We start from the raw sequence: 11,194 nt of genomic DNA, 5'->3' as shown, positions 1-11,194 counted from the left end.
TGGTGTCATGCATGCATTGTTTATTTGATTTTAGTTGCATTTTGATTATTCCTCATCATTAAAAATCCAAAAAAAATTCAAAATTGTGTCTTTTCAAGTCAATAATACAGAGAATTGAAGATTCAGAACATACAGCAGAGGAATTACACAGAAAAAGCTGGGCGTTCAAAACACCCAGTGAAGAAGGAAAATTGGCGTTTAAACGCCAGCCAGGATACCTGGCTGGGCGTTTAACGCCCAAAAGGGTAGCATTTTTATCCATTCTGGGTGTTTAACGCCAGGATGACACAAGAGGGAAGATTCTGTTTTTAATTCAATTTTTTTTCAAGTTTTCATAATTTTTCAAAATCAAATCTTTTTCAAATCATATCTTTTCAATCATATATTTTCAAAATCAATTTCTTTCCATTTTCAAAAATACTTGCTAACAATTAATGATTTGATTCAACATTTCAAGTATGTTGCATTTTCTGTTGAGAAAGATTTAATGTTTGAATCATATCTTTTCTTGTTAGCCAAGTCATTGATTTTAAAAATCAAATCTTTTTAAATTGTTTTTCAATCATATCTTTTCAATCAAATCTTTTTAAAACCATAACTTTTCAATCATATCTTTTTAATCACATCTTTTTCAAAATAGTTTTCAATCATATCTTTTTGATTTCTAATTTCAAAATCTTTTTCAAATTTCACTTAATTTCTTTCCCAATCTTAGTTTTCGAAAATCAATTACCATTTTTCAAAATTTCTTTTAATTAATTCACTTTAATTTTCAAAAAATTCTTCCCCTCTTCTCACATCCTTCTATTTATGGACTAACACTCCTCCTCAATGCACAATTCGAACTCTATCTCTCTTGATAAGTTTGAATTCTTCTATCTTCTCCTTCTATTCTTCTTTTCTTCTGACACATCAAGGAATCTCTATACTGTGACATAGAGGACTCCATACTTTCTTGTTCTCTTCTCTTTCATATGAGCAGGAGCAAAGACAAAGGCATTCTTGTTGAAGCTGACCCTGAACCTGAAAGGACCTTGAAGCGAAAGCTAAGAGAAGCTAAATCACAATTCTCTATAGAGGACCTAACAGAAATCTTTAAAGAAGAAGACATGGCAGCCGAAAACAACAATAATGCAAACAATGCAAGGAAGGTGCTGGGTGACTTTACAGCACCTACTCCTGACTTCTATGGGAGAAGCATCTCTATCCCTGCCATTGGAGCAAACAACTTTGAGCTTAAGCCTCAATTAGTTTCTCTAATGAAACAGAATTGCAAGTTCCATGGACTTCCATTGGAAGATCCTCATCAGTTTTTAGCTGAATTCTTGCAAATCTGTGACACTGTCAAGACCAATGGGGTTAACCCTGAGGTCTACAGACTTATGCTATTCCCTTTTGCTGTAAGAGACAGAGCTAGGATATGGTTGGACTCACAACCTAAAGAAAGCCTAAACTCTTGGGAAAAGCTAGTCAATGCCTTCTTGGCAAAGTTCTTTCTACCTCAAAAATTGAGTAAGCTTAGAGTGGAAGTCCAAACCTTCAGACAGAAGGAAGGTGAATCCCTCTATGAAGCTTGGGAAAGATACAAATAATTGATCAGAAAGTGTCCTTCTGACATGCTTTCTGAATGGAGCATCATAGGTATCTTCTATGATGGTCTGTCTGAACTGTCCAAGATGTCATTGGACAGCTCTGCTGGAGGATCTCTTCATCTGAAGAAGACGCCTGCAGAAGCTCAAGAACTCATTGAAATGGTTGCAAATAACCAATTCATGTACACTTCTGAAAGGAATCCTATGAACAATGGGACGAAACAAAAGAAAGGAGTTCTTGAGATTGATACTCTGAATACCATATTGGCTCAGAACAAAATATTGACTCAGCAAGTCAATATGATTTCTCAAAGTCTGTCTGGAATGCAAGCTGCACCAGGCAGTACTAAGGACGCTTCATCTGAAGAAGAAGCTTATGATTCTGAGAACCCTTCAATGGAAGAGGTGAATTACATGGGAGAACCCTATGGAAACACCTATAATCCTTCATGGAGAAATCATCCAAATCTCTCATGGAAGGATCAACAGAGACCTCAACAAGGTTTCAACAACAATAATGGTGGAAGAAACAGGTTTAGCAATAGCAAGCCTTTTCCATCATCTTTTCAGCAACAGACAGAGAATTCTAAGTAGAGCCACTCTGACTTAGCAACCATGGTCTCTGATCTAATCAAAACCACTCAAAGTTTCATGACTAAAACAAGATCCTCCATTAGAAACTTGGAGGCACAAGTGGGTTAGCTGAGTAAGAAAGTTACCGAACTCCCTCCTAGGACTCTTCCAAGCAATACAGAAGAGAATCCAAAAGGAGAGTGTAAGGCCATCAACATGGCTGAATTTGGAGAGGAGAAAGAGGCAGTGAACGCCACTGAGGAAGACCTCAATGGACGTCCACTGGCCTCCAATGAGTTTCCTAATGAGGAACCATGGGAATCTGAGGCTCACACTGAGACCATAGAGATTCTATTGGATTTACTTCTGCCATTCATGAGCTCTGATGAGTATTCTTCCTCTGAAGAGGACGAAGATGTCACTGAAGAGCAAGTTGCTAAGTACCTTGGAGCAATCATGAAGCTAAATGACAAGTTATTTGGTAATGAGACTTGGAAGGATGAACCCCCTTTGCTCACCAAAGAACTGAATGACTTGACTAGGCAGAGATTACCTCAAAAGAGATAGGATCCTAGAAAGTTCTCAATACCTTGTACAGTAGGCACCATGACCTTTAAAAAGGCTCTGTGTGACCTAAGGTCAAGCATAAACCTCATGCCTCTCTCTGTAATGGAGAAGCTAGGGATCTTTGAGGTACAAGCTGCAAGAATCTCACTAGAGATGGCAGACAATTCAAGAAAACAAGCTTATGGACTGGTAGAGGATGTTCTGGTAAAGATAGAAGACCATTACATCCCTGCTAATTTCATAGTCCTAGAGACTGGGAAGTGCATGGATGAATCCATCATCCTTGGCAGACCCTTCCTAGCCACAGCAAAGGCTGTGATTGATGTTGACAGAGGAGAATTGATCATTCAAGTGAATGAAGAATCCCTTGTGTTTAAGGCTCAAGGATATCCCTCTGTAACCATGGAGAGGAAGCATGAAGAACTTCTCTCAAAACAGAGTCAAACAGAGCCTCCACAGTCAAACTCTAAGTTTGGTGTTGGGAGGCCACAACCAAATTCTAAGTTTGGTGTTGAACCCCCACATTCAAACTCTAAGTTTGGTGTTGGTAGGTTCCAACATTGCTCTGAGTATCTGTGAGGCTCCATGAGGGCCCACTGTCAAGCTAATGACATTAAAGAAGCGCTTGTTGGGAGGCAACCCAATGTTATATTTATCTATTTTCCTTTTGTTATTTTATGTTTTCTATAGGTTGATGATCATGGGAAGTCACAAAAGCAATTGAAAAAAAGCAAAAACAGAATGAAAAATAGAAAGAAAAACAGCACACCCTGGAGGAAAGCTTGCTGGCGTTTAAACGCCAGTGAAGACAGCAAATGGGCATTTAACGCCCAGTCTGGTACCATTCTGGGCGTTTAACGCCAGAAAGGGGCACCAGACTGGCGTTTAACGCCAGGAATGGGCAAGAAGCTAGCGTTAAATGCCAGAAATGGGCACCAGCCCGGCGTTTAACGCCAGGATTGGCAGAAGGAGCATTTTTGCTCACCACTTGGTGCAGGGATGAATTATCCTTGATACCTTAGGATCTGTGGACCCCACAGGATCCCCACCTACCCCACCACTCTCTCTCTTCTTCACCCATTCACCAATCACCTCAACACCTCTTCCCCAAAAACACCTCACGTATCAAATCCCACCATTCTCTTCACCACTCACATCCATCATTCATAAAACCCCACCTACCTCACCATTCAAATTCAAACCACTTTCCCTCCCAAACCCACCCATAATGACCGAACCATACACCCCCTCTCCATTCCTATATAAACCCATCTTCACTCCTTCATTTTCACACAACCTACACACTACTTCTTCCCCTTGGCCGAAAAACAAAGTCACCTCCATCTCCTCTATTTCTTCTTCTTCTACTCTCTTCTTTCTTCTTTTGCTCGAGGACGAGCAAACCTTCTAAGTTTGGTGTGGTAAAAGTATTGCTTTTTGTTTTTCCATAACCATTTATGGCATCTAAGGCCGGAGAAACCTCTAGAAAGAGGAAAGGGAAGGCAAAAGCTTCCACCTCCGAGTCATGGGAGATGGAGAGATTCATTTCAAGGGTGCATCAAGACCACTTCCATGAAGTTGTGGCCATGAAGAAGGTGATCCCCGAGGTCCCTTTCAAACTCAAAAAGAGTGAATATCCAGAGATCCGACATGAGATCCGAAAGAAGAGGTTGGGAAGTTCTTACCAACCCCATTCAACAAGTCGGAATCTTAATGGTTCAAGAGTTCTATGCCAATGCATGGATCACCAAGAACCATGATCAAAGTGTGAATTCGGACCCAAAGAATTGGCTTACAATGGTTCGGGGGAAATGATTAGATTTTAGTCTGAAAAATGTAAGGTTGGCATTCAACTTGCCCATGATGCAAGGAGATGAACACTCCTACACTAGAAGGGTCAACTTTGATCAAAGGTTGGACCAAGTCCTCATAGACATTTGTGAAGAGGGCGCTCAATGGAAGAGAGATTCAAGAGGGAAGCCGGTTCAACTGAGAAGGCATGACCTCAAGCCCGTGGCTAGGAGATGGTTGGAGTTTATCCAACGCTCAATCATTCCCACTAGCAACCGGTCCGAAGTTACTATAGACCGGGCTATCATGATTCGTAGCATCATGATTAGAGAGGAAGTAGAAGTTCATGAGGTTATATCCCAAGAACTTTATAAGGTGGCAGACAAGTCCTCTACCTTGGCAAGGTTAGCCTTCCTTCATCTCATTTGTCACCTCTGTAATTCAGTTGGAGTTAACATAGAGGGAGACATCCTCATTGATGAGGACAAGCCCATCACTAAGAAAAGGATGGAGCAAACAAGAGATCCCACTCATCATGAAATCCCTGAGATGCCTCAAGGGATGCACTTTCCTCCACAAAACTATTGGGAGCAAATCAACACCTCCCTAAGAGAATTGAGTTCCAACATGGGACAACTAAGGGTGGAGCACCAAGAACATTCCATCCTCCTCCATGAAATTAGAGAAGATAAAAGAATCATGAGAGAGGAGCAACAAAGGCAAGGAAGAGACATTGAGGAGCTCAAGCACTCCATAAGATCTTCAAGACGAAGAATAAGCCGCCATCACTAAGGTGGACCCGTTCTTTAACTTCCTTGTTCTTTATTTTCCTGTTTTTCGAATTTTTATGCTTATGTTTGTCTATGTTTGTGTCTTATGATCATTAGTGTCTTAGTGTCTATGCCTTAAAGTTATGAATGTCCTAATAATCCATCATCTTTCTTAAATGAAAAAAAAAGTTCTTAATTGAAAAAGAGAAGAATTGCATGAATTTCAAATTTTATAACAGATTAATTATTTTGATGTGGTGGCAATACTTTGACTTCTGAATGTATACTTGAACAGTGCATATGTCTTTTGAATTTGTTGTTCATGAATGTTGGCTCTTGAAAGAATGATGAAAAAGGAGACGTGTTATTGAGGATCTAAAAAATCATAAAAATGATTCTTGAAACAAGAAAAAGCAGTGAATTTAAAAAAAAAAGAGAGAGAGAAAGCAAGCAGAAAAAGCCCATAGCCCTTTATACCAAAAGGCAAGGGTAAAAAAATAAAGTTGTGATCCAAGGCAAGGGTTCCCTGGACACCTCTAATTGGGGACTCTAGCAAAGCTGAGTCACAATCTGAAAAGATTCACCCAGTTATGTGTCTGTGGCATGTATGTATCCGGTGGTAATACTAGAAGACAGAGTGCTTTGGGCCACGGCCAAGACTCATAAAGTAGCTATGATCAAGAATCATCATACTTAACTAGGAGAATCAATAACACTATCTAGATTTTGAGTTCCTATAGAAGCCCATCATTCTGAATTTCAAATGATAAAGTGAGCTGCCAAAACTGTTCAGAGGCAAAAAGCTAAAAGCCCCGCTCATCTAATTAATACTGATCTTCATAGATGTTTTTGGAGTTCATTGTATATTCTCTTCTTTTTATCCTATTTGATTTTTAGTTGCTTGGGGACAAGCAACAATTTAAGTTTGGTGTTGTGATGAGCGGATAATTTATACGTTTTATGGCATTGTTTTTAGTATGTTTTTAGTATGTTTTAGTTAGTTTTTATTATATTTTTATTAGTTTTTATTTAAAATTCACTTTTCTGGACTTTACTATGAGTTTGTGTGTTTTTCTGTGATTTCAAATATTTTCTGGCTGAAATTGAGGGACCTAAGCAAAAATCTGATCCAGAGGCTAAAAAGGACTGCAGATGCTGTTGGATTCTGACCTCCCTGCACTCGAAGTGGATTTTCTGGAGCTACAGAAGCCCAATTGGCACGCTCTCAATTGCTTGGAAAGTAGACATTCTGGGCTTTCCAGCAATATTTAATAGTCTATACTTTGCCCGAGATTTGATGGCCCAAACCGGCGTTCCAAATCAGCTCAAGACTGCCCGGCGTTAAACGCCGGAACTGGCACAAGAATGGGAGTTAAACGCCCAAACTGGCACAAAAGCTGGCGTTTAACTCCAAGAAAAGTCTCTACACATGAAAGCTTCAATGCTCAGCCCAAACACACACCAAGTGGGCCCGGAAGTGGATTTTTATGTCATTTACTCATCTTTGTAAACCCTAAGCTACTAGTTTTCTACAAATAGGACCTTTTACTATTGTATTTGACATCCGGGAATCTTTTGATCACTTTAGATCTTAGGATTATCTTTGGACGTCTAGTTCTTAGATTATGGGAGGCTGGCCATTCGGCCATGCCTAGACCTTGTTCTTATGTATTTTCAACGGTGGAGTTTCTACACACCATAGATTAAGGTGTGGAGCTCTGTTGTACCTCGAGTATTAATGCAATTACTATTGTTCTTCTATTCAATTCAGCTTATTCTTGTTCCAAGATATTCATTCACACTCAAGAACTTGATGAATGAGATGATTATGTGACGCTCATCATCATTCTCACTTATGAACACGTGCCTGACAACCACTTCCGTTCTACAAGCAAACAAGGCTTGAATGTTTATCTCTTGGATTTCTTAATCGGAATCTTCATGGTATAAGCTAGAATTGATGGCGGCATTCAAGAGAATCCGGAAGGTCTAAACCTTGTCTGTGGTATTCTGAGTAGGATTCAAGGATTGAATGACTGTGACGAGCTTCAAACTCCTGAAGGCTGGGCGTTAGTGACAGACGCAAAAGAATCACTGGATTCTATTCCAACCTGATTGAGAACCGACAGATGAATAGCCGTGCTGTGACAGAGCGCGTTGAACATTTTTACTGAGAGGACGGGACTGTAGCCATTGACAACGGTGATGCCCAACATACAGCTTGCCATGGAAAGGAGTAAGAAGGGTTGGATGAAGACAGTAGGAAAGCAGAGAGACGGAAGGGACAAAGCATCTCTATACGCTTATCTGAAATTCTCACCAATGAATTGCATAAGTATCTCTATCCTTATTTTTATGTTTTATGTTATCCTCCATTACCCTTTGAGTTCGCCTGACTGAGATTTACAAGATGACCATAGCTTGCTTCATACCAACAATCTCCGTGGGATCGACCCTTACTCGCGTAAGGTTTATTACTTGGACGACCCAGTGCACTTGCTGGTTAGTTGTGCGAAGTTGTGATAAAGAATTGAGATTGCAATTGAGCGTACCATGTTGATAGCGTCATTGATGATCACAATTTTGTGCACCAGCCACCAAGGCAAAGGAATCATAAATCAAACAACTCACAGATCATATACTCGTTTTATCAAGTGACGTTTTACTGACTTGAACGTCGGAGTCTCTTTTGCAGGTACCACGTTCGAGTCTGAGTTCACGAGAGTATTCCCAGTTCAGTTTGAGCTGTCTAACACATCAAGATTAACGTGAAGTCGATGCATAACTCGAAAAAAAATCCTTGCAAAAACATAATAACTTATATTTTAATTTATATTATATTTTAATTGAATAATTTTATAGAATTATATACAAATTATCAAATAAATATTCTATAAAATAGTTTTAATATAAATAATTTAAATTTAACATTAGTTTATATATTATCTAATCAATCTCTAAATAATATAATATTTATTAGAATACACTGTAAAATATAATTAATTTATCTCTTTTGGACATCACGCGAATTTCAATGTAGTTGTAATAGTTTTTTGAACCTTGGTGCAATGTACTTTAAATGATACATGTGTCACAGAAAAATAACATTTCAGAATTTATTTCAGTTTTGGCTCTTCACAAACTCATAGTGCAAGCACCATAAAGTCCTAGCATTGTGATATATTATATTTTAATAAACCATTTCTCCACTATGAACCTTATATCAATGATCTCATTGACTAACTAAAACAAATGAGGAGGAAAAAAAACTTCAAACTTAGCACATGCCAGACCTTTTTTTTCTTTGCACCCAATTAGAAAGAGCATAGCTAAAGAAAATACTATTTGTATGATCATAAATAGGAGCATCAAATGGTCCCATAAGTCACCAATTTCTTTTTTATGGCATTCCACACTATAGATTCTTGTAGCCACTTTAATTTGCATTTCATCTACTTTTATTCTTTGACATTATATAGATGTAGTGTTCTAGCCTTTTGATTAATTCATCAACCTTCATATCAGCTTCATAATTTTCAAGATCTCATCTTCTACTCCTAATTGTCCATGCCAAAATCATTGCTGAAACGAAAATGAGACCAGGCTCCAACCTTGGCTATGCATTTCTTCTTCATACCCTTCTTTTCCTTTGTCACCACACTTGTTCTTCACAAAAGACTTGTCCACAGTGTGGCTCTATGCAGGTTCCTTATCCATTAAGCACACAACCGAGTTGTGGCGATCCGTACTACAAGCTACACTGTGATCAGCAATCTGGAAAGCTCTACTTTGACACACTTAACGAAAGTTCCTATGTAATACTAAAAATCATGTCCTCGATTCAACGCATGGTAGTTCAGCCAGCACCGTGGCTATCTCGCACATCATGTGTCACACAAGACATGCCAGTCAGCAATGGTCTATGGTTGAACCAATCACTTCCATTCAACATAACTTCTTCAAACACCATTTTCCTCTTCAATTGTTCACCCCGCCTCTTGGTCTCTCCCCTGAATTGCTCTGCCTCCAGCATCTGCCACCAATACTTGGAGAGTTCCGGCCACGTCAGAAAATCACAAGCGCTTGATTGTGCAAGTGGAATCCACCCTTGTTGTACTTTTGTTGCTGGTGGAAACCCATCAGCTTACAAGATTCGCCTGCACAATTCCGGCTGTAAAGCTTTCAGAAGCATCCTCCACTTGGATGAGGATAAGCCTCCAAATGAATGGGAAGAAGGCCTAGAAATTCAGTGGCTTCAGCCACCCGAACCGGTATGCAAAACACAAAAAGATTGCTCCGGAGACTCCAAGTGTTCACCGGGCAAAAACGGACTTCTTCGCTGTCTTTGTAACAAGGGACACCATTGGGAGCCTTATGCAGCAACATGCTTAAGGCACGCCAGAAATTCCAAATTGAAAACCAGCATAATAATCTCAATTGTTGTTACCATATTTTTCTCTCTAGCTATAGTTCTTGTTGTGATCACAAAATGTTGTAAAATCTATAGCTACATGGAGGAGATTAAGAAGAAGAAGAAGGAAAAAGAAAGAGAGAATGTGTTGAAATCAAGCACTGGTGAGAAGCCTTATAGAATGTTTCATCTGAAAGAAGTGAAGAAGGCAACAAATTGTTTCTCCCAAGACAGGATTCTAGGTAGCGGTGGATTTGGCGAAGTTTATAGAGGTGAACTCCAAGATGGAACAATGGTGGCTGTAAAGAAAGCAAGGGTTGGAAACCTCAAAAGCACACAACAAGTTCTCAACGAAGTTGCGATTCTCTCACAGGTGAATCACAAGAACCTTGTGAGGCTCTTGGGGTGTTGTGTGGAAGAATCTGAGCAGCCATTGATGATCTACGAGTACATCTCAAATGGAACATTGTATGACCATCTTCACGGAAGGTACCAAAGCTTCTTGGATTGGGAAACAAGGCTAAAAGTGGCGCTTCAGACCGCGGAGGCGTTGGCCTATTTGCATTCCGCGGCGCACACACCAATCTACCATAGGGATGTGAAGTCCACTAACATTCTTCTGGACGATGAATTCAATGCCAAGGTATCCGATTTCGGGCTATCGAAGCTGGCTATCCCGGGGCTGAGTCATGTTTCAACTTGTGCTCAAGGAACTGTTGGATACTTGGATCCTGAATACTACAGAAACTATCAGTTAACAGATAAGAGTGATGTTTATAGCTACGGCGTGGTGTTGTTGGAGCTTTTGAGTTCTCAGAAAGTGATTGATTTTAACCGCGATCCGGATTGTGTGAACCTGGCGGTTCATGTGAGCCAGCATGCAAGCAATGGGACACTACTCATGGAGGTTGTGGATCGGAGACTTGTTTGCAAGGGGGAGTTTGGGGGAAGCATAAGAATGTTCTCGGAGCTTGCACTCGATTGCTTGAGGGAGAAAAAAGGTGAAAGGCCTAGCATGAAGGATATTGTTCAGCGCCTAATTTCCATATTTAAGCTTATAGGTCAAGAGAGGAATTATAATGTTCATGTTAACGTTTTAGTTGAGAATGAACAATAAGTTCATCGCATAGTTAACTTATTGTATTGAAATCCAAGACTTGATGTGTTTACTTATAATCAATAATCTATCTTTCTCGCTGAATTTCATTAGTAGAAAAGATTAGTGCTATGAGCATATGCAGATTGTAGGAAATTGTTTGGATCTTGAGTTATGACTTGAGTTCATGTGTTATACTAAAAGTTTGTATTGTAATTAGTCTTTTGAAACCATTGGTATTAATATTATTTTAACGAAAAAGTATAGTAACTAATTTGGGAGTAGCCAACTAGCCATAAACCTAATTTTAAAATAAAAATTATATATTTTTATACTTACAAAAAATACATGTCTTACTACTCCAACCTATAATGCGCTGGGATCGCAATTTCCT

General features: G+C 39.4%; 1 protein-coding gene and 1 non-coding gene across 2 annotated transcripts; one reads left to right on the top strand and one right to left on the bottom strand.

Annotated features, from left to right (window-relative positions):
* Positions 1 to 1,514: 1,514 nt before the first annotated feature.
* On the bottom strand, positions 1,515 to 1,622 carry LOC112699965 (small nucleolar RNA R71). The gene has a single exon (XR_003152895.1). It is a non-coding gene; the product is annotated as a small nucleolar RNA R71 (small nucleolar RNA).
* A 6,783-nt stretch (positions 1,623 to 8,405) lies between these two features.
* On the top strand, positions 8,406 to 10,905 carry LOC112696615 (wall-associated receptor kinase-like 20). The gene has a single exon (XM_025749445.3). The coding sequence runs from the start codon at positions 8,887 to 8,889 to the stop codon at positions 10,819 to 10,821; it is 1,935 nt and encodes a 644-aa protein (XP_025605230.1). The 5' UTR covers positions 8,406 to 8,886; the 3' UTR covers positions 10,822 to 10,905.
* Positions 10,906 to 11,194: the final 289 nt, after the last annotated feature.

The sequence above is a fragment of the Arachis hypogaea genome, chromosome 6 (assembly GCF_003086295.3).
Source record: "Arachis hypogaea cultivar Tifrunner chromosome 6, arahy.Tifrunner.gnm2.J5K5, whole genome shotgun sequence".
In the NCBI taxonomy this organism is placed as follows: Eukaryota; Viridiplantae; Streptophyta; class Magnoliopsida; order Fabales; family Fabaceae; genus Arachis; species Arachis hypogaea.
The sequence above is the reverse complement of the archived record's forward strand: the minus strand, read 5'-3'. Positions and strand labels throughout refer to the sequence as shown.